The sequence below is a fragment of the Aptenodytes forsteri genome, unplaced genomic scaffold (genome assembly GCF_000699145.1).
Source record: "Aptenodytes forsteri isolate BGI_AS27 unplaced genomic scaffold, ASM69914v1 Scaffold33, whole genome shotgun sequence".
NCBI lineage: Eukaryota > Metazoa > Chordata > Aves > Sphenisciformes > Spheniscidae > Aptenodytes > Aptenodytes forsteri.
In genome coordinates this window covers 7,775,188-7,797,938 of record NW_008795037.1, presented here as the reverse complement: position 1 = coordinate 7,797,938, position 22,751 = coordinate 7,775,188, and the positions used below count along the sequence as shown (strand labels likewise).

General features: G+C 48.5%; 1 protein-coding gene across 1 annotated transcript in view; it reads right to left on the bottom strand.

Annotated features, from left to right (window-relative positions):
- Window positions 1-22,751, bottom strand: part of CFDP1 (craniofacial development protein 1) — a 70,755-nt gene that overhangs the window by 33,038 nt on the left and 14,966 nt on the right. The window contains exon 4 of the mRNA XM_009276799.1: window positions 18,454-18,558. Coding sequence (XP_009275074.1) covers window positions 18,454-18,558 — 105 coding nt within the window. The remainder of the gene's footprint in view (window positions 1-18,453; window positions 18,559-22,751) is intronic.

Sequence of the window (22,751 nt, the reverse complement as noted above, 5' to 3'; positions counted from 1 at the left end):
CTCGTGCAGAAAACTACAGGCTGAGGTCATGTCGTACGTGATTTTTTCTAACCCAAAAGCTGTACTTCAGCTCTCACGTTAATCAGAGCCACCACGTGATCCGACGACAACTCACGTTGTATTTTGTAGTGGAGGTGGGAGCTGTTTCCAAGTAACAGGGCTAAAACCTTGGGCTGCCCAAGGTCGCAGAGGATTTCTCCGCTGCAGAGCACACTCAGGCACTTCTGCAGCTGCTGCCCCGAACTCCACAGGGAGTGTACAAAGCCTCTCAGGGGATCCCCTTGTATGTTAAACCTGGGACAGCTGGTTTCTCTGCAGCTGTAGAACAAATCTAAGCAGAGCTCTCACATGGGCTGACAGCCCCACCTATTCTGCAACAAGGACACGGGCTGCAGCAGCACTGCTTGCCTCTCCACAGCGGAGATGTTCTCCCCCAGCTCCCCAGGCTTCGCCTTTCCGCTGCTCTCGCCCTGCAGAGATGCACGAGCATCACTGACAGGCTGGTCCCACGCTGCCACCAAGCCTCAGTGGTGTTCTGGACTTACCTCTTCAGGCTGCCAATTTAATCACTACAGCTCCAGAGAGGCAGGGACCCACCTCTCGCTACCTCTTTTTTTCCCCCCATCCTTTGAAGAAGAGAGACATTTGCTATCAGTCAACCAAGAACAGTGTTTTTCATCACCAGATGTTCTCCTTGAGCATCCTGTCATCACAGTTTGTGTTCTTAAATCTTTAAGTAACAAGATGCTTGCTGAAAGCTGATGGTCAAGTGCTCACACAGCAAAATCTAGCTCGGCCTGGCCACTTTGCAAGTAGGATATTGTTTTATTATACATGAAAAAAGGTAAAAAACCCCAGCACTGGGCATAAACAAGCTGACTGTACATAATGGACATTGTTAGGTGTCTGAATAGGTCACTGACTCAAAGGAAAGTTCAGCTCCACAATGCAGGTCTTGAGCTCTGAATACCAAGCAGAAAGCATCCCTGTGCACTCACGCCCCATGCATTCAGCGCAGCTGGATCTTTTTGTATTTCTCACTGTCCATTTCCTCCTGAATTTCCCTTGCTTCCTTCCATTCGTACTACGAGCCTTTGTTCTTTCTCTGCCCTCTTCCTCCTACTATTTTGAAGTGTACAGATGGAGTCTAAGGGCGGGGAAGCAAGCAGAGTCACAGCACGTTAGAAAAACAACTTTCGCAGCTTACATCTACTCATAGTAAAAATAGGATAAACCAGCTCTAGCATTGTATGGAAGTAGTGACCCCTGTTGCAAGAGGTAGGACCCGGCCAAACTGCAGCTGCAGCCACAAAGAATTTTGTCTCTATCAAGTATTAAGGTATTAGGGCCCTTTATGAAATTCATTTAATCCCAGTGTTTGCTAGTTGTTCAAACCTTGGTGGGGCTTTCCACCAGGACTCCCGTCATCCATCGTGGTGGAATATTCTTCTTCCCATCAACAGGTCTCGAAGTACCGCAGCAGTCAGTACAGCAGAGTTATCCCAACTTTGAACGCGGCTTAACTGAGGCATCCTGAGCAACCGATCTGAGCGTCTCTACAGTCTTCCAGTATAGGAGGAAGGCATTCGCACATTGACAGCCTGGGTTTGGGTCTGACACTGACGCGCTTCTCCTTTGGACTCAGACAAGTCACAGATCACCTACTAATGAGATGAATTTTGTAAGAAGCACCCGCTGTGAAAAACAAACCCAGAAGCTGGGGTCACCGATGTACATCTGCACTGGCACTGCTGAAGCCCAGCTGGGAGGACAAGCTAAGAGAGGTACTCATCCCAAACGGGGAGGGTTAGAAAACAGCACTAAAGACTGAGCCAGGGAAATGCTGAAAACCCCTACAGAAGGAGTTGTCTAGTTGTTGTTGGCCTCATTTTGCTCCAGTTTTCACGACTGGAAGTGCTCCCCCATTGAGGTCCAAGACTCCCCGTGATCTCAGGGGCGCTGTGGGACCAGGGTAGGTCCTGCCCCAACAGAGCAGTGCTCAGCACTCCCGCTCACACCAGCACAGACAAGCTTTATACTGCAAGTTTTCTACAGCCTTTCTTTCCAAATATTCAAAGACAACCTGTGTTCATTAGAGCTAGCACCAGGACTTCTGCAGCACTTGAGACTACCAGAGCTGTCAGCTCTTTCAGCGATAATAATTGCCTGTCAAAAATGCAGATCAGACTGGAGAAGAAATAAGGGTTAAAAGGAAAAAATATGAATAAGTACCTGGAGCTGTAGCCAAGGCAATCAAGAGACTGAATTCAGCTGCTTTGGTAAGTACCTTGTAACGCAACATGTTCCTCCTCCAGTGCAGGAGTCCTAGGGTGACTCCACAATAGTTTTGTGCCTGTGGCTTTAAATTTGCTAATAAATAGCCTATGCACTCATGCACACAATGGGTGTGGGGGAGGGAGAAAAGAGAAAGATTTCAGATTACAACAAGAACAGTATTTGTCACTAGCTTTAGATGGTGTGAGAGGCAGTTTCCAGACTCTTGGACTCGGGAAGAATATTTTCTGTTCCATTCCTGATGTGCTTGGCTGCCTTCTGCCAAAACCTGTTTTAAATCCATTAATGAAACTAGGCCGAGTCTGCATAACTTCTTAATTCCCCGGTGGAAAAAGGGCACTCGAGTATATTTCCGGGACTGACAGACACCCACCGTTCCCACCATTGTCATGCGAAGCACTGCTCTCTGGCCGGCTCCCTCCTCAAAACCCACTTTCTCCCTGGAATATCACCCCAAGTTGTCACCGATTGTTTTATGGAGAACACAGGAACTTGATGAGATTCACTTTTCTCTTTATAGCGGCACCTCACTACACTGGCTAGTCCTGCACTGCTGCCGTGTTTGCATCCAGTTTCATACACATTAGCGAGATCACACTCATGCACGTGCATCAGGTCTTGACACCCATCTGCTCCGAGGTCAGGAACGGATCTGCTCCAGGTAGTAAGGATGGTGGGAATGATAAGGAAGGCTTTTTTTCCCCTGTATTGCCCTGTGCCTGCTCTGAAGGGATCCACCCAGCACCACTTCCATTCCCCCTCTCCTCGAGAGAGGAAGCACAGAAGAGCAGCAACGCATCCCTCCAGCTCCACGCAGCATGGAAGAGCTGGGGAGATGCTCCTAGCAGGAACTACGTTTGGCAGCTCCAGAACTGATCCTGCTTCCAGGAGCTGAAACAGTCCCCAGCAGAAAGCAGGTGGCTCTTTGCAGATCTGAGCACAACCTGGAGAAGTCCCTAGGGACAGAGAAAGACCTGATCTATAGGACCACAGGTGGGCCTGCGAAGACATACCCACGTGCTGACATTCATGTTATAAGCAAGGCTCATTCACATCCATACAGCAGCTCCCAGGACTTCAGTTTGCATGAGCTGAAATCCTTTAAGGACAGGGGCCACTGTTAGTAGCGACACGAGCTGTGCTTAGGACAGAGCCTTTCTCCAGAGATCTGGAGAAGAGGTGGAAAACGCTTCTTATAGAAAAATCAGAGTTATTCCAGCATATGAAAAGAAAACACTCTTTCCCAGAATGCTAAGGCACTAGTAGACTACATTCTTTAAAAAACTAAGTTAAAGGACACAGCAGCAGCTAATAAAATGGGCACCAGTTCCGTTACAGCAGCAGTATTTTTTGGCAGAAGTATTTTAAGGCTAACCTCCTGTTCCATGAACAGCGGCAGCCTAAATGGGAAGCATCGCTGAGTCAGCTTTTGCTTGGGGCTTCACAATGTGCTCTATGTTTTCCAGCAGGCTATAATCTACCAGGGAAAGCTGAAGTGGGGGGAAGTGGGTGAACATAAGAGCTTTGAAGAAATGTGGAAAGAAATATATGAAATTCAAGCCTCTGTTTAATTAAAAAGCTGAAGAAAATGGTACCACAATGTCGCAGGTCTGAGTGAGCTATGACTGCAAAGACCACGGACACTAGCAGTTGCATGTATGTGACTGCAGCGATGCTCTGCTGGGACATGAAATAATTTTTCTTGCAACTCTACGCAACAAATGATGGCGTTATCCTAATAGTCACCTTAATATACATGCACGTAGAGCAGCTTTCAGAACAGGAGATACTGCAAGTCATCCGCCGTCCAAAGGTCGTGTCTAATCCAGGACCCTGTCTCTAGCACTGCCCAAGAGCACGCACGTAGGGAAAGATGAAAGTTCAAATGTAAAATGATCCTTCCTCGGTGTACCTTCCCTGCCTCAGGAAAACAAGCTCATTTGGGAAAGACCAAGATCTTTAAGACTGAAGTTCCTTCACAATGTAAATCCCATCCACCTCTTCCCTGACATTGGCTCTAGCACTCAGCTGTTGCAGAGCTGTTCCAGCATGTGACACTGGCAGTCAGGCTAGTTTCAGCTAAGTGCACCGAAATAGCTCAGCAAAAAGATCCAACAAGCATGGATGTGAGAGGAATAGTGGAAACACAACAGCCAGCGGCCAGGTCTTCTGGCTGATGTTGCAGTGGAGCCTCAGCCTGAAAGAAGCGTCATGCAGAGGACCACTCTGCTAACAGTATCTTTTGCAAGTAGCCAGGAAAAGCCTTTATGTTTAAATAAAGGACTTGGCAGAGAAAAATCACTTCCTCTCATTTACTCTCTCCACATTAAGTGAAACGTCAGTTGCATTAAAAGGCTAGGTTGCCATCCCCGTCCCCTGCAGCCTCTCAGTGTGGTTTGCTTTTTTACATGAAGATAGTTATCCTAAAGTTTTATAAGCTTGCTTTTCCTTCACCAACTAAACATGCTAAGGTGCTCAAACTCTACAGGGCAGCGTATGCAACTAGCATGCACACTAACTCATGACAACATGCTCCCATGCCGCTACCTGATGCAGCAGATGCTGAGACCCCTCTGGCACAGGACAAAAGGTGAGTCCCTCTCCTGGACAGCTTTGCCTTGTCCAGATGAGTCCGAGCTGCGCTGTGATGTTCTCTGCTACCCTCATCAACAACCACCCCTGTATTTTGAACATTTCTCCCCGCAAGAGCTATACCCTACACTGGAACAGCCTGCAAAAATTAAATAACCATCGACTACTAGTTATGTTGTAGACTACACTTATTACAACCAGTTAACGTAAAAGCTGGCATTGAGATGCAGAAAATATCCTACAGACAGCTCCTCATCTTCACAGCAACAGAGGAGAAAGGGGGGCTGCAATGCCCAGACAAAGCACCAGACCTCTGCTCACTGCTATGCAGCCAGCCCGCGTGCCTCAACAGGCACTACCCAGCAAATCCCATTCGGAGAAAGCTTATTAGACCAGGCACAGCAAGGCACAAAGCCAGCTCGGATTTGGAAGCAGCACAGCTCAGCCTGCACAAAGCTATGCCTTTGCTAGTAAACCCTCCAAGAACTGGCAAGTACACTCTGCGTGGAGCCAGCTCAGGGGTCTGCGGGCCCCTGTTACAGTTTATTCACAAGCCACATGATGGGCCCCTTGCTGGGGAAGGGGCAATTGCACACGCAAGAAACCCAGCGTGTTCTGACTGCATGTGGCTCGAAGTCCTAAAAGGATCAGAGAGATGAGAACAACGCTAAAAGTTACTTTAAAAAGTTTCTCAGCCCTTATCGTGCCTTCTGGATGACTGTTCAACTTGATTAGCTGATGAAGAACCACACAGCAGAACTCCTCGGTGCTCTCTGAACTGAGGCTCTAGAGATGATGACGACCTACCACATCCAACTCACCACGCCTCGAGCATTTCCAAGGAGCAGGGTCTTCACCTCTTCCTCCACAGCAATCAATCCATAGGCGCCTGGGTTTCTGGGCAGCTGCTTTCTTTTCAGTTACATCACAAATCAAAGTAAATAAAAAAACTCCGTCAGGGGCCTCTTCCTAAGACTCAGAATCTTTCTTTTCCCATTTTCAGCCCCACAAGCCCACAGCCTGTGGACCCAAGAGGACCTCGTTCATTATTTCTGCATCTGAAGCACGTTATCACTTTGCAAAGCCCTTTCTTTTATTTTGCACAACACTGAATTCCCCAAGGCATTCAGCACAATCTCTGAGCTAATGCTTCAAGGCTCCCGGATTCTCACAGCCACAGCCCTGTTATATTGGTATCAATATTTAAAACCAAAAGGCCCTCTTCCTCCAACACAATCTGCGTTTCCAGGTTTATCACAAACAGTAAAAAATGCACGCACGTACTCTCGGCTCAAGGTGCACATACGAGACCAGATTCACTCATGCATCAGCCAGACAGCTGACATCCATCCTGACATTTATCTCCATGTATGAGAAGGAAAGATGAATCACTCACAGCTATACGGCTCTGGAGTTTGCCCTTGGTCAAGCTGGTAAATGTCATAAATCAGCCACTGTGCATCCTCAAATACAGAGACAGGCACCTAGAGAGAGCTGGAGAGCAAGAGGGGCAGCAGTAGACTCCTCTGAATTAAACAGGCATAAACACAACCGTGTCCTAGTGACATCTAAATAAAACCCACAAAAGCAGAGCTCAAGCAATTTGCTGTATTCTGGGAAGTTCTGGCGTATTTGTAACTGTTTCAAACAATTTGTTCAACAATTAGCTGCCGCAATTAATTAACCTCAGAGAAGGGAGAGGATCCTTCATTTATTGAGGTCTTCAACTCAAGATTAGCTAGTATCCTTTACCAGAAAGGCCAAAGGCCACTGGTTTGACACAGGGGTGGCCGGGGAGAAGCGTGCCATGCAGGAGTTTAGGCCAGATGAACTCCGGAGCATTTCTGGCCTTCAGCTCTAGCAGTCAGGCAGAGATTGTAGCTGAAAGTAGTTGATTAAGGACCCATTTTGCAGGCCTGCCACATTAGGCATGTCTAATTCAGACAGGGTTTTTTGTTTTATTAAAAACCTCTTTCCCCGTACAACCAGACTTTTCACTTAAAAGCAGCAGCATTCAACCCAGCAGACACAAAGGCTACACGGAAAGCAAGTACTACAAGAAAGGCAATCCAGAAGCTCGGGATCAGCCTCAGGTCTGGGAAACCTCATCTGCCAGACACTTCCCGGGTAACCTCAGGCAAGCCAGCCTGCTGGTGCCTTCACTTCTCCGTTCAACGGTCAGGATGAAGACATGAACCACACCGCAGCGATGAGGATCAGGCAAAGGGCAACTCCAGGGGGGTACACAAACAGGACAGTTCGTCCCAAATTTTTCACCTTTTCTAGTACCAGTATCGGTACCTCCAGCATACATTACAAATCCACTATTATGGCTCAAATTCTCTAGAGAATGCCTAGAGTCTTGCCTGCAGAGCACAGCTCCTGGCAAAGAAAGGGCACTGAGGGTTTGCATTTTTTCATTGCTCCTCAAAAAAAACCAATAGCAGCAAGAGGCCGGGGGGGGCTTGTAAAGGCGCTGTGTTCCCAATGCAGCTGTACGTACTGCCCAAAGCTGCTTCAGGCTGAGAAGTTTGCAACAGTTTAGTCTGCTAGCGTGGACAAAACTGGACTGCACTCAAAGCCCTCCTTCCATTTCAGGCACAGATCTGACTCCAAAGAATCTTTTAGAGTGACTTGGGACCCTGCACTTTTACTGGCTAAAAAGTATATGAGCCGATTGAGGTCCCCATCCCAGCATAGACAGGGTTTAGGATTCACCCCACTGAATCCCCAGCTACCGAGCTCTGGGGGCTTCCAATGGCACGAGGGGCTCAGACCTTCTTCCACGAGCCGTCTGTCCTACAGAGCAGGTAGTGGCAATAAATCTGCATATTGTGAAGGTTTTTTTCTCCTGTGTACTCTACCTAGCTGTAAACCACGAAGTCAATCCACCACCACCAAACGCAGAGGCACCCTCAAAGCTTTCCCTGTCCCCCTGAGAATGGGATTGCTGGAAAGCCAATCCGGCTTGCCTTGCCAGGCTTCTGGTTCAGGGTTGTGCCCTGTAGTAAAGTTACACCCAGCACAGAGTGGGATATGTTAACTGGCAATCAATGCTACAATGCAACGCAGGAGGTGCGGAAGGGGGAGGAAAAGCACAGCAAATGGGAGAAGAGACAACTGCAGGGTTTGCTTCAGGAATCTTAGACGGAGAACGACTTGGGAGTTTCCAGGACTGTCCCAGGCTCTCTCATTTTGTAAGTTTGATACAGAAAATGAAGACTTCAGGACTCCAATGGCTGATATCCAGCCACTGCCCTTGCCAGCATGTCATACATCAAGCAAAGCAGAAGCTCTGGCACAAAGATGAGCGCGTGTAGGGACTGTGCCAATTTCTGCCTGGGTTTTAAGTCCCAGGACACCAAACTCAAGGTTTTCCACAACCTGTGGCAGAGCCTGCATGGATTTATATTCTCAGTCCTGTCAATATGATCTCATTGCCTCTGAAAGGAAGAGCGTGGCCAGAAAATCCCATGGCCAAAGACGACACTCATTTATTTGTTTACAGGTGTCTGCGGTGCCAGTGCTGTCCCTCCCAAGCTCCCCCAGACCTGACACTGAGTCCCACACTTCGGCAGCTAAGGACAACGCAGCATGAATACCTACCGACCTGGCACAACGTGAGCACGGCAGATCGTAGAGCAGGAAGGTAAAGCTGACCGAAGGATCCCCGTGCCACGCAGAGACAGGAAAGCACTCCTTCTAACAGCTGTGCTACCTACTTCCCATCCAGCTCGCCTAGTGCTAAAGGAAGGAGGCAGAAGGCAATTTTTTTCCAGAAGACATTTGTTTGTAACAAAGGAAGTTGAAGACAGTCAGCTCTGTAGTGTCCCTCAACAGCTATGACCAACCACCTCTTACTAATATTCACCACTTTTACTCCCAAAGGCTTTGAAGAAAAGTTAGTATGAAAAACCCTACCCATTTGTCTGAGTGTGGATATTCTACCCCCATAAAAGATTCAAACCCTGCCCTGCAATCACAGCACTGACCAGGGGAAAGCTGCTAAGCACCTTGACTGTCCCGTAGGACCAGTAAAGCTGACAATATACTACTACTTGAAAGGTTTCTTAAGAGTCCTTGTTAAATGCAATTGGCCATGAAACCATAAAATGAGGAAGGAGACAGCTATCTTGTACAGTCTTCAGAGTCAGCCCAAAGCACACGACCCGTTTTGTACTGATCTGTTTGCAGAGGCCATGTAATTCTCTAGAAGCAGTTTTGTTTCCAAAACAAATGCTACACACTCTTCTTTGACTTGGGAAAGTAGAAAAAAAAAAAATCCCCCCCAACCTAAACAGCCAAACAGTGCTGGCGAGGCTCGCAAGTACACACGTGTGAGCAGGAAAGGAAACTGAGAGCCCTTCCAGCTTTCCAAAGGGTTATTGCAAACAGCAGGGAGGGAGAAGGGATTTTACACATTAGGAAAAATACTGTGATGGTGCTTGTCCTTAAAGTGAACACTGCACAACAAAAGGCCCTGGGCTGCATTGCCTGTTTAGCACTTCTCTAATGCCAAACATGCGTTATAGGGCGAGATGGAGACCCTAGTAGCAGGGTGTATATCGCAGGAACCGTTCCTGGCTGCAGCACACGTCAGCGTGCCGGGTGCCATGCAAACCACCTTCACGTTTTTCTGGCCTTTGCTGTGCATCATCCAAAGCCTACGGCAAAGCCAAGGACGTCCCCGCATACCAGTCTCTGGAGAGTTAGAGATATCGTATATACCAGCTGCTTCCTCAGCCGTCCTGCAATGAGAAATCTGCAGGTCACAGATGAAGAGGCAGGCATGCTGCATACCAGCCATCGTGTAAGGAAACAGCACGACCACGCTGGAAAATGACTCTTTCAGTGGTCTCCCAAGAAAGTTTAATAATATCATCTTTCACACGCTTACGCCTCTGCTGGTTTTTTGCAGAGCTTCCCTGCGTGAGCTGTACTGGCAGGGACGCAGCTCCAGACGAGTCAGGAAGGTTAGCCTGCCTCTAGCAGCAGGGAAGGGGGGTAGGGGGAGATGAAGCCTTCGGCTGAATTCCCACCGGCTTTGCATTATGAAAGCCATGAGCTGCAATCAGCCAGCCTTTGCGGGTCCGCTTTAACCCCCTCCTTGCTGCCAAACAAGCATCTCAACCGACCTAACAGCATACATATACCAGTGATGCATAGTATATGCATACTCAACCACAAGGCAAAACAGGCAAGCACCTAAAGAACAGCCATTTGCTTTCTTTCCATGAGTATTTTCCAAACGGTGCAAGTTTCCTCTGTGCTTGCACTCGTGGGTGCTGCAACCCAGCCTGCTGCTCTCAAGCCCGCAGCTCAAAGGGGAAAAAAAAAAAAAAAGCGCTACAATCCAACCCTGCACATGCTCAGGACTTGTTACTTCAAGAAATGCCATCATTGTTCTCAAGCCAGGCAGTTGGGCGATGAACAGGCATCTGTATTGTCCACTGGCTGCCTGGAGGCTTATAGCAACAGCGCTGAAGTACAGGTTCCTGAAAGAGTATGAAAAGCTACTGCACAAGGTCAGATCAAACTTGTTTATACACAATTATTTGCTGATAATTGATAGTAGATGCTATGAGAACAAAGAAGAGAGGGCACAAAATGCATCTTCCCCTGGGATTCCCAGAGAAACGAGCGGTCTCCATCAGAAACTTCAAATAAATCACTTCCCTCCACTCCCTGCCTCAGCGGGTACAAGAGCATCTCACACACGTCCTCGCACACCCGGAGGGACGTCTGCGTGGCTGCTGCCAACACGACACCAGTTATCTGCCTCCACAGAGGCTCCCTCGGGACAGCAACCGCCCCGAGGACCGTGCTTGCTCGGAAGAGCGCAATGGCAAAGGCTCTAGGGCAAAGCCGACTGGGCTGTAACCAAACACATCAGGAAGGCTTTGAACCTCCTTGGATAGGGAAATAAAGTACTCCATGGCTTGGCAGGCCAGATTAGAGCACCCTGGAGAGCTTGAGACAGTCTGGATCTTGTTTAAGGTGCCCCTTCAGTTCAGCCCGTGCACCAGTTCACTCAAGGCTCAGAGTTTCGGGCAAGAATAAGTAAGGGGAGTGCAAGAACTGGGGGGCTCTGCCACCTCCACACCAGGACAGCAATAGCCGAAGTGAACCCCAGCCATGCTAACCATCCTCACAGCCAGAAACAGGCAGAGGAAATCCCCACGGCCGGGGCAGTCACTTGCTCAGCCTCTATCGGGCTTTTTCTGGAAACGAACAAAAGAAAAGTTGCAGAGACCACTGCCATCCAAAGAGGATGGAGCCCTGAAGAGAGACCACGCGCCCTTCGAGAGCTCAGAGTCACACCAACATCTCCTTTAAGACAGGAAGGGAGAAAGCCAGCATTTTATTTGGTAACTTTAACCCTAATTGCTTGACTTCACATCTTGATATCAAGCCAGCCAGCCTGGGCATGCCTGTTTTCTAAGCCTAGTCCTGCACGAGGCTGACAACCTAGCGTGCAGATCAAAGTTTTGGCTAACAAATGTGCTGGAAAATATCGGTGTGCTAATTTTCCATGAATGAGGCCACCAGTATGTGATTTTTCATGAATGAAGCTACTGTATGTGAAAAGCCTGGGGCAACAAGACTGCCTGAAAGCAGGGAGCATCGCTCTGCTCTGACTGCCACTCCAGCCTTACTTAGCTGGTTCATGTTTTATGAAGAATGATTCAGCTGAACTTGTTCCTTGACGTGAGAAAAAGGGAGGAACACGAGTGTGGGAAAGCAAGAGGATGTAACACAAGCATCTGGTATGGGGGAGACACTCAAGGGACATGGTGCAGCTCAGTTAATATGCAAGGAGGCACTATAAAAGCAAAATAAGACAGGAGTGGAAACAATCTTCTTGGTAGACACACCCCCAAGCCATGGCACAGCTGGGAAGAGGAGCTCTTAGCATCCACCTCCAATCCCAGGCTTTAAGCATAAGGCAAGGCTGCCCCTCTCACCGCTCACTCCAGCCAGACCGAGTCTAACATGGGAAGATACAGGGGTTTCCCTCCGCAACCTTGCAAGGGGTCTGGAATAAAAATACAGCTGGCTTCGTTCCCCATTAGCAGTTAATTTCCTCAATCATTTTCACAGAGGGAGAAAGAGAAATGCTCATGATTTAAGAGATGAAAGCAAATGAAAACAACCCTCGTAAAACCTGTACCGCCCTAAGGGAAAACTGCCCCACAACTTTCATTGGGGAATTATCAAAGGCCCCAGACTGGTAGGGGGTTGTTTGTATTTTATAAGACAGATGCTTTAGAGAATATAAGTTCTCAAATAGCTGAGATTCCATTCTGCTGAACCTCCAATGAGACTAGAAAAAGAAACAGCTGATCCCAGTTAGTCCAGCCTGGGGATCCAGCTTAGCCACATCAAGACAGAGGACTGAAGCAAGGCACAGAGCCATACAAGCACTGCTAAACTTCTTTCCGATAAGATGCCATTGCCCCAAGCAAAAGCAACCACACGCTCACTAGCATGGCCGCAGGAAAGCACAGAATGAAGCTAAAAAAAAAATCTCATTCATTTCTATTGCAAAATAGAGGCTGGGGTAGAAGGCATTGACACATTTAGCCTGAGAACAAGAAAGGATTGCTCCTGAGAGACTAGTTTAAAAGAAGGATGTTTAGTGCATGTTTTGCTTTGAGTCTGGGAGAGCGGGTACAAAACTTCCCACACTCAGAGCTCTGTTTCTTATCGGAAAAGGCTCAAGAGCAAGAACTGTTCAGAGAAGGGGCAAAGACCCAAAATGGCAGAGCTCTCCCACCCACAGTTAAGCCTCAGAGGTGACTGCAGCCCTGGATAAGCCTGTCTGCAGGCAGTGGTCAGCTCCCTAGCACAGGATCCGGTGGCAGTGTGGCCATGGCTCACAGCTTGGACAGCCCGACTTACTTCGCTTCTCAGCTGGGCTGCGAAGCCCAAGCCAGTGCCCTTGCTGCTGCCAAACCTGCGCCAGCCGGAGATCGGCATCCTCACTGCTGCGGGCTCTGCAAGGGGCCTGATTTCGTGTGACACTGGAAGCTCAGTCCACGCTGACTTCAAGAGGGGAGGCAGATGTTCAGAGGATAAGGTTGTCTGGCATGCTTTACAAGTGTGCAGCAATCAGCATCTTATTTACTACGGCTGATGGAAACCCTTCTCTTCAATACTGAACCAGCCATCATTTTTCCTAATGGCAAACCTCCCCTTCCCTGCACATACAAACACCTTTCCACACCGATCCCCACAGGGTAATTAACTTCAGTCCACCTAGCAAATAAAACCAAGATACTCCGAAAAAAATCACCCAGCCTTGTTACCACGTTGATTCAAAGAGTGGATATGCGTAAACCAGTAGACACTAACAATGAATAATTAAAACAAAAATAAAAACAACAAAGGATCTAAGACCTGAAGAGAAATTACTCACTTGGAACAGCTACCGCCACGTTTAATCTTTCACAACCAAAGTGTATGAATAGGAAATAAGTAAAACTAGCTCTAGGGCATATGAATATTGCCCCTGGATGGTTCATCTTGTTGTGCACAGAAAAATATGTCATGTACTACTCACACCCAGACAATTGGCTATGGTGCAAGGGGCTGGATCTCTCCGTCTGGGAGAACAGCACTCTCTGGAGCACAGTAAGGGAAGCGCAGGAGAAAGCTGAGAAGCCCTGAAATCTCCAGCAAGAACAGAGCTGTTCAATTGCTTAAGTGACTACTGGAAAAACCCCCATCTCCAACTCCCCCAAACGTCTTGATTACTTGTTTTATTTGCATCCTTGTTCAGCCCATATAAGCAAAATGTGCATCAGTGTTAGCTAAATAACAGCTTGCAGTTGATGCTGAGCTGAAATTGGACTGTAAATTCCTGCTTTCTGAAGAAAAAAAGCCCGTGGGATTGCTGTGAAACGAAATTGCTCCCTGGAGGCATGCGAGTGCTGCAGCACTTGCTCTAGATCATCTGAGGTTTACAGAAGCTGAGAGCCTGCGCCCATCTCACCAGTGTCCACTTAAGATCTCAAGTAACCAGTTTTGGCCATGACAGCAAAGGGATCCAATTAGCTCCAGCCAACTCATGCAGAGAGGGCATCTTCTGCAAGAAAAAGCTTTGGATGCAAAGCAGCTCCTAGGAGTAGCCAGGCTTGAGGGGAAGGTTAGCTTAGTAACAGTAGCAGGTCAGGATGCTGCAAACAGGCTCTAGGTTCTCCCACCATCCATATCCTCCCACAAAGACTGCCACCATTCCTCCTCCTGCACATTGAAGGTGGGAGAGAAGCCACGGACAGATGTCTTCCTGCTGGAGTGCCTCTAGTCCAACATTAGCATGCAGCAGAGTAAATGACCTCTAAAAGCAAAGGCCTGAAGCTTTTCACACCATGTCATGGTCAGTCCACGTGAACTGCTCTGCTGTAGACTAAGGGAGAAAAGCATCCATGATGAAGAGGCTAGAGTTTATCTTGCTTTCTTTGTGCAGGTTGCAAGTATGTGTCTCTGGGTCAGAGCTTTCTTGCAGTGCCTCTTCCTGCCGGGTCTTGCACTGAGGTCCAAACCCTCGCAGACCAAACTCAGCCCAGGGGTCAGCAAGCACCGCACCTCCTGAACTCCGTGGGAGTGGTGCCTGCTTGCTTCAAAGGCAAATTTTACCCTGTGTTTATACCATCCTACAAGGCATGAAAAGGCCTAGGAGGTCACACATCCACCACTGTAATTTCAGGCAGGATCAAACAGAAAAGCAACAGCTGGGCTGAGTGAGCAAGTCCACGTTTAATTACAAATGGTTTTGGTAATAAGCAGAGGCAAGAACAAAGCCAGTGAAAAACCTCCCTTTTTCTTCCTGGCTCCTGTTCAGGCCGTGTAGAAACAGCTGCCTAGAGGGGAATCTCAAATAAGATCCACCGACTACATTTTTTTCATTTTCAGGACTGCTACAGCAGCACTGTTCCCTATGCAACGCTGCTGTGCTTTGACAAGCGTCAAGGACCAACGGGCAGATTGCAGCCGCTCACACCAAAGGGCTCGGGTCTGTGCAGGTATTTCCCAGCCTGTAGCTCAACCCCCCCGTTGTGTCTCAAGTCACATGTGCACAAGTACACGCACACAGTCATTCTGCAGTAAGCTGCACGGAGGATTTCATTTGCTTTAACATCCTCTGAATATGAAATGGTGGCTGTAAAATAGGATTACTAGCGTGGAGGATGATGGACCCAGCTTGTGGATCCTGCCTGGCCCGGGGAGGGGGGAGAAAGCAGCTCTCAGAGCACCAGGGACGCCCACAGAGCTGAGTGACCTCTCCATCAGGTCATGCATTTACAGCCAGGAGCTACTCTTGCTGCCCCCAAAAGGCCCTGGAGCAGTGGTAAGGATAGGAAACGGGCCCTAAAACACACAGACAGGCAAGAAGGCTTAGCGGGGTGGGTGGAGGGCATTTTGAATGCCAGGAGCCTTCCACCCATTTTTTGTGACAGCAAATTAGAAGGGATCAGTGGATCCCCTCATCACATCTGATACCGGACAGCATCAGTGAGAGCCTAACACAACCCAAGAAACACAGCCGGAACAGAGTACCAGCCCCAAACCCCTCCAACAAACTGATACCCACTGCTGACAGACCGCTGCCTAGCTGGGTGTCACGGAGGGACACGATGGGAATAATGGGAAGGCTGGGAAACCATCACATCCCTGGGAACCAGGGGCTTCTGACCTTTCTAGTAAACCCTGCTGAGAGAACCGGGTGGGTTGTTTTGTACTCCTGGCTTTAATTACAACTAAGTGTTTAAGTTATTCTCCTCCAACCACCCCCACGTTCCTCACAAGCACAAATCTAGCTTTTTATAGCGCATCCGGTATGGATGTTAAACACATTCAGGAAATGCACTTTCAGCCCCAAACATCCCTTCCCCTGGACCAGTTAGGCTGCAAGGGTTTGTAACGTGGAGATGTGGAACCGGATGTTTGGTTTTGTGACCGCTGCTTTCCTGGATTACTTCTATCTGTTTAGAGAAGGGAAATTAAATAAATGCAGGGCAGGCTGGCTGCATCCAGAAATAATGCAAGCTGCTTGCAAGGTGAAGAAAGGAAAGCCAAATGGAGAGGCCACCCTTAGCTGCTTGAATCCCCTGCACGCAGGGCAAGGCTTTTTTTTTTTTTTTTTAAATAGCTGACAAAGCTTCTGGGGGCTGACAATGGCTCACGGCACAGTGGGTGTCCACAGGCATGTCTAGGATCCTGAATCACATGTTTTTCAGTGCCTTCTAGTGATCCTGACCCAGACTGGGGCTCTTCTGTAACGCACAAGGGAGAAATGCACCCTCTCCCCCAAAACTTGCATTTTAAGTAGCCAAAGGGCACCAGCAAAGAACCATCAGGCTACGCCAGGCCCCGTCGGTCCCCAGGCGCTGCTCTGGCATGTCACCGAGGCTTGTGGCTCTTTGCTCCAGAGGAGCAGGGCTTGGACAATAGCTTGGCTCCAAGTCTAAAACCTGACCTTTGTAATTTTCTTAACATAAGGGACTCGCCTCTGGCTTTAAGGAACACTGCAAGCCTCTTAGTAATTTTCTCACCTGAAAATACCCTGGCTGACTTCCCAGCTGGAAGCACCCTCCCAAGCCCAAAGGCAAGCATGTTCACTGGCAGTCTCAGGGATCAGTCTCGGACACTATCCCAAGGTAGAGAACTCCCTGGAGCCCAGGGACCAGAGGGCACACGCTGGCCAGGCTGCCCCAGACAGTCTCCTGCTAAACTCTCAAGAGCGCTGGGCTGTTCCATACATTGATCAAACTATCACTGCTGTAGTATCACTGCACAAAACCAGGATATTCTGCAGCAGGTTGCAAAAGGGAAGGCACATGGGGCTGCATTGCATCAGGGTTTGCTGCTCTGAAGGAAGGCAAGGCATATAAGCCCGGGGTATTTTTCCCCTCCCTTCCCTGCAGCCAGGCCACCTCATATTCTGGGCAAGCAACTGTCAGTAGGACATCACACATCAGCAAGCTGAATGACAACCTAATTAAGCTGCTTCCAAAATGATCACACTGGAGGAAAGTTAAAGGAGTCCTCGAACTCGTTATTTCTTATATTGATTCTCATTCCTTATTTGATGTAGATTCTTCACTTCAAGTATCTGCAGCGTTAACTCAAACTGAGCTCTGGCTGTTTCTCCTGAGCAATCAGAGCTCCAGCACAAGCAGCCATGCACCTTCGTAGTGACTAGGCTGTGCAGGCCTGCTGGCCATCCGCCTCCTCCCCTGGGCCAGTAAGATAGAGGAGGAAACACGGATCCAAGCAGAGCAGGAAGGTGAGCAGCCCATGGGGCTTTCCCAGTGAACTACCAAACCTGCCTGCACTCAGAGCAGCAGGGCATTTGCTGGGGGAACTGGAAGGCAGGTTTGAAGGCACGGGACCACCAGAAGTGTGCACGACAAGGAGCTGCCCTAGCTTCAGCTGCCACCCAAACCACCTCTGTGGCCAGCCAAGTTGAAGATAGAACGCCAGCCCCACTCAAGGCAAGTTTTCTCAGCACAAAACCCCATACATAACACTTAGGTTACAACTAATGAGCTCTGCAGGGACGAACCCTTGTGCGGCATGAACAACAGCAACAAGACTATGCTCATCTATGCATTCATTCGTCTTGGGAACAGCAGCTGTCGAGAGTCACACACGCACACACACACAATGCTTTCACTACCCTGATCTAACTACAAGCCATGCAACACTTAGCTGGAGAAATGAGTGACAATCCAGCTGCAGCAACTGAATAACAGCCTATCTCAGGGAAAGGCAGCCTTAACTCACACTGGAGAATTGCTCTTCAGCAGATGGGAAGGACAATGTATTTATTTGATGGGTCTTGTTTCTATGTGACCAAATCGTAGGCAGCTTATGTCTTTCAAATATAAATGCAAATGACTGACTTAAATAAAAATCATTGTTGGAACACAGAAGCATCTCCTCTATTCCTGATAAGCGGGTGATCTCCCAAGCTCATCAAGAGCCACACAGAGTGGCATGTCAGATGCACAGGCGACCTGACCTCTTTGTATCTTTGACAAGCATTATGATAATCTCAGAATTAGGTGCTAGAGCTTGAACAGAAAGTGACAAATCCACATCGAACTATTAGAGAACATCGCAGAGGCGGAAGCATCTCTCATTCAAATGCTCCCCCAAAGTTTATAAGAAATCACAGCCCAGCCTGTTGTGGCTTTTTATGGTCCAGAGAAGCACCCTTCAAAGGAACTGCAGGCAATCTCAGGCATGTTCCTTGGTTAACTGCAGTTTCATCAAGCTGCTCAAGACATTCAAAACAATATTTCCTTACTAGGATGAATGATTTATGGGGATTGAGAAATTCGAGCCTGAACCTACGAAGTGAGTCACTGGGACTCATGGGTTGCTTCCCCCGCTTCCCTCCCCCCCAAATTGTCACACCTTCCAGGCCTAGTCTTGCTCCCACCGAAATCCTGCAGAAAACAAATACCCATTAGCTTAAATACCACAGAGCCTCTATAGGCTCGAGCGCCGTCTTTCTCACTAAGGGGCCATACCTGGGCAGAGAAACCACATACTCACCCAGAGACTGTCGGGAGGGAAGCTGGAGCTGCTGACTGCCGTTTCTCTTGCTGCTTCAGAAAAGATTTAGCTTCTTTTGAGGTTGAGTCCACTTCTTTAGTCACTCTGTTGGAGGAAAAAAGATGAACCAGAGAGTAAGGAAGAGCCATACTCACAACAGCAAAACCAAAGATCGGGCAAGGAAACACAGAAAACAGGTACAGGAGTCCCCACACCACCTGCAGAGATCACCTCCATCAGCTGCAAGCTGAAGAACATGCATCTTGTTAAGATTTCATTCCAGTGACAAACCCTCTATATTCATGGCAGAAAAAAGGAAGAGAGTAGCTAATTAGAGCTGGGGGAGGAGGGGATTTTTTCTTCAAACAAACAGGAATGCTTATGCATTCAAACAGGCCTGTCTCACCAGCAGCTACTGAACGCTCTGCTCAGGTCACTGGGGGCAATTCCAGGCTCTTTATTGGGCTCTCGATTTCCTCATTTGTTGGTCAGCGAGGCAGCTCTTCTGCCACAGCTGTTCCGCCACCCACGTCTTGCCACCCACGGCACACGGGCTTGGCAACATCTGCAACCCAAACCAGAGCACAGAAACTGGCTCCGGGGACGGGGAACGGGAGAGAAAGCTCCGACAAGGCAGAATGCAGAAATTTACTCTCATTTTCTAGTTAATTTTTGTCTGAGGCCCTGAGGGTGCAAAATATGGAACTTGAAAAAATTATAAATCAATACGGCATCTACAGCAGGGAATGAATTACAAACATGAGAAAGATTTTCTAGAAAACTACTCAATAATTAATTGTTAGAAAACCCCAGCTACTTTAGCCTCATTTACAGTGACCTGCCTCCAGCAACATGCTTTTCACGCTCTCGGTAGCTCTTAATGAGGTTGCCCCGGTTTGACAAGCTAACAATTTTGCTCCCTTGGAGCACAAGCCTTGTGGACCTCTCCAGGGCCCTGCAGCTCTGTGGGCACAGAGGCAGCCTGACCCACGGCTCAGCCAGCCCAGAAGGCACGGTCCTCCATCCCACCCTCCCGCAGCCTGGGCCTCTGGCTGCATCTGCTGCCAGCAAGGGTGGGCAGGCTCGTTCCTGGTCTAGAGCATGTGCCGATGAGAGGCCGAAAGCCTCGTTGGTCAGAGGATCTGCCCTGGTTACAAGTCAGGCTAATCGCTGCTTGCTTCCTACCCACCATCCTGACCCTGCAACTTCCATGTAGAAACTGGCTGATGGACACGGAGAAACCCGAGGACCTGCAAACCCAGCTGGGTTACTGCTAGGTTGGCAACAAGGAAAGCGCTGTGGAGTTATTTGTTAAGCCCGGAGGCATCGATGTCCTGAAATCCCACTTGCACACAACCAGTGCACACATGTCCCCATCCTGACAGTGAATCAGCATCTGAAGAAGCGGTTAGGGAAGGGAAACTGTTCTTCCTCCTTCTCCCCAGACTGCAAATACGGCAGAAAAGGCATGTTCAGAAATAAGAATAAATTCTTGTGCTGTACACCTCCTGCTCAGCCTTGTTCTGCCAGTGCAGGAGGAGATTAACCCCGTTTCCCCCCCTGCACTCTCACATGCCTTTCAAACCGGCGGCAGTCATGCAGATAGAGACAAATCCCACGTTATGAATATTTAGAAGTGTGTGCTGATCAGATTGGAAAGGAGTGGGGTGGGAAAAGGGGGAAAGCAGTTAAGGAAGGAACAAAAGCCTTACTACAGCATCATCACAATTTACAGCATCCCAAACACACCACCCAGTCACAGCCCTTGGCAAGGACGGTCACATCATGCAGCAGTCATATGCCAAAGGTTACTCTATGTCCATGAATTTCCTTCGACAGAATAAACTCGGTGTCTTCATGCAGCAATTAGCCAGAACTCCCCACAGAGCCCCCCCGAGCCACAAGTGCCGGGTTCACATTAATACAATCACGCAGCCTATTTATTTTCAAACGCAGTGTCCAAAGAGCCGGCTCCGTCCCCTGCCCAGCTGGGGAGCAGCACCATTTCTCATGCACTCTGCAGCACTGGCTCCCGGCACAGTCCCCCTCCTCCTGTCACCCCCCTGCACTCTCGTGCCATAAGGGTCCACCCCTGGTGCGCAGGAAGCACGCGAGCTGCCGTGAGAAGCATCAGGCAGACCCCAAGCACGCAGGAATTTCAGAGGCGTAGCATAGTAACCACATGCCCTGGAAAAAAAAACCCTCTGCGCTGGCCTCGACACAGCCACAGGACCTGCTCCTGGGTTAGATCCCAACTATTAAACCCTGCACGTTTCTGGGACTTAAAGAGTGTAGGACCAAGAGGAGGCAGGGGTTGGGAAAAGGAAGCTGAAGTCAGAGAGAGCACGCCTTGCCATTAACTCTGCTTGTTGTGCTAAGAGATGACAGCTCAGCTCCCATAAACCTACAGGAATCTGGCAATTAAACAGCTTACAGGAGCTGGACACGCACGATAGGGAGGTCTTCAAAGCCTGTGGCAGAGCTAGGATCTAAACGTAGGGCCCCTTGGTCTTAACCTCATGACTACCTTCAGTCTTCTCCAACCCAGAGACAAAACTGAATGATGTCCATCCCACCAGTTGAGGTAAAGGAAGGCACGAAGCTAAGATGCACATGAAAAATGGCTCCAGGGATTTGCCGACCTGCAGTCTGACAGCGTTAGCACGCTGTTGGATGGACCAGCGCTACAAGCCACAGCTCTCGGAGCAGGAAGATGGTCAATCCCAGAAAGGGTGAGAAAGGAGAAACCTCTACCTGCTGTGGCCCCTCAACACGACATGCAGGGAGGGTCTGGCGCAGCCCTTCAATGACAGTCAGTTCAGCAGCAAAGAAATCACTTTGTTATCCAGGAGCACGAGACAGGTTGCTACCAAGGGATTACTTAGGCTTTGATACTCGCTTCCTCCACCACCAGCAGCAGCAATGGCTGGGCACAGAATATAACACTTTGTTCAATTTTTTTTGCACCCTTTGGCCTGCCAGCACCTGCTCTAGAGTATATTTTTGAAGTTGTCCGCTGTAGCAACCTGTTCCACCAGGACTGCCCAGCTGGGGACAGAGGAATGCGTCAGAAAAGTAATTAAAAGTGACCTTTGAAGGCGATTCCATCACAAGACCCACTGATTGCCTCATAAACCGAAACAAAAGCAGCTCTGAGGCAGGCTGCTGCTGGGCTGATGCCAGCAGCAACTCCTGCACCGCTCCAACAGGAATGACAAAAGAAAGAATATTAAAGAGCTTTACGAGGTATTAATTCAGGTTATGCACATTTCAACCTTTCCCAGATCCCAGGCCAGGAAGGAAAAAAATCCTCTGGTGTGCATTATTATGGGAGACAATAACTCTCCGTGTAGAAACCAAAACACTTCTTGTTCTTCATGGGGAGAAATGGGAGCCATTAATCCAGCTGGAAGAAATCACAGTCATTACTAAGGAAAATTACAAGACCTTTCACTTTTAAATACTTGATAAATAACTATTTGCCTGACTGTTTACTGGGATGCTATTCACACATTGTAATCCAGAAATAAACATGAAAAGAAGTATATTGTCAGCAATAAAACAAGTAGCTAGTGTCTCACCCACTCGCAGACCCTGTAATTCACACACAAAACCACTCACTCTCATCACTTTCCCGTAAAGATTTCATTATACTGCTATGCTATTAAATTGCATAATACGACTTCCAAAACACAGAACAGTTATTAATTTTCTGGATGTGCTGGAGCCTGGTAGCTACTGTATAAGGTGCTGTGCAACTGTAAAATAGAAAGGTCTTCCACATTTAAAAGTTATTATAAGGAAAACACACTAGAAACTAGATCATCTAAGTGCCTCGAATACTTACAGGTGTCCTCCTTAGGACCCTTCATCGCTGAGCCAAGCTCAAAGTGGTACCCAAGCATTTACGCATACCCATAACCACCCAGCCTGCTGTTTTGATGCCCAGCTGCGGGTATGTTACTTCTAACTTCCACTGAAGAACTTGTCACCCTTCCCTTTACATTTACCAACTGAACTGCTGCAACCTACGTGCATGGAAGATGCCCCAGTTATGTATGCTGGGCACCAAACCACACGAAGACAACCCACATGCTGTCGTGGGCTGTCCCAGAAGTTGTTCCACAAAGCACTTACAGTACTGAACTGTAACATCCTAATTTAAGAACAAGTGTTTGATCTGCTCCCAGCAGCCCCCTTAGCCACATAAGAACCTAAAAGGAAGGAGGAATACAGGCTAAAGTGAGCACCGCATTCACACAGCTCCAGCTAATCTGCAAAAGGGGCTTAAAACCAAA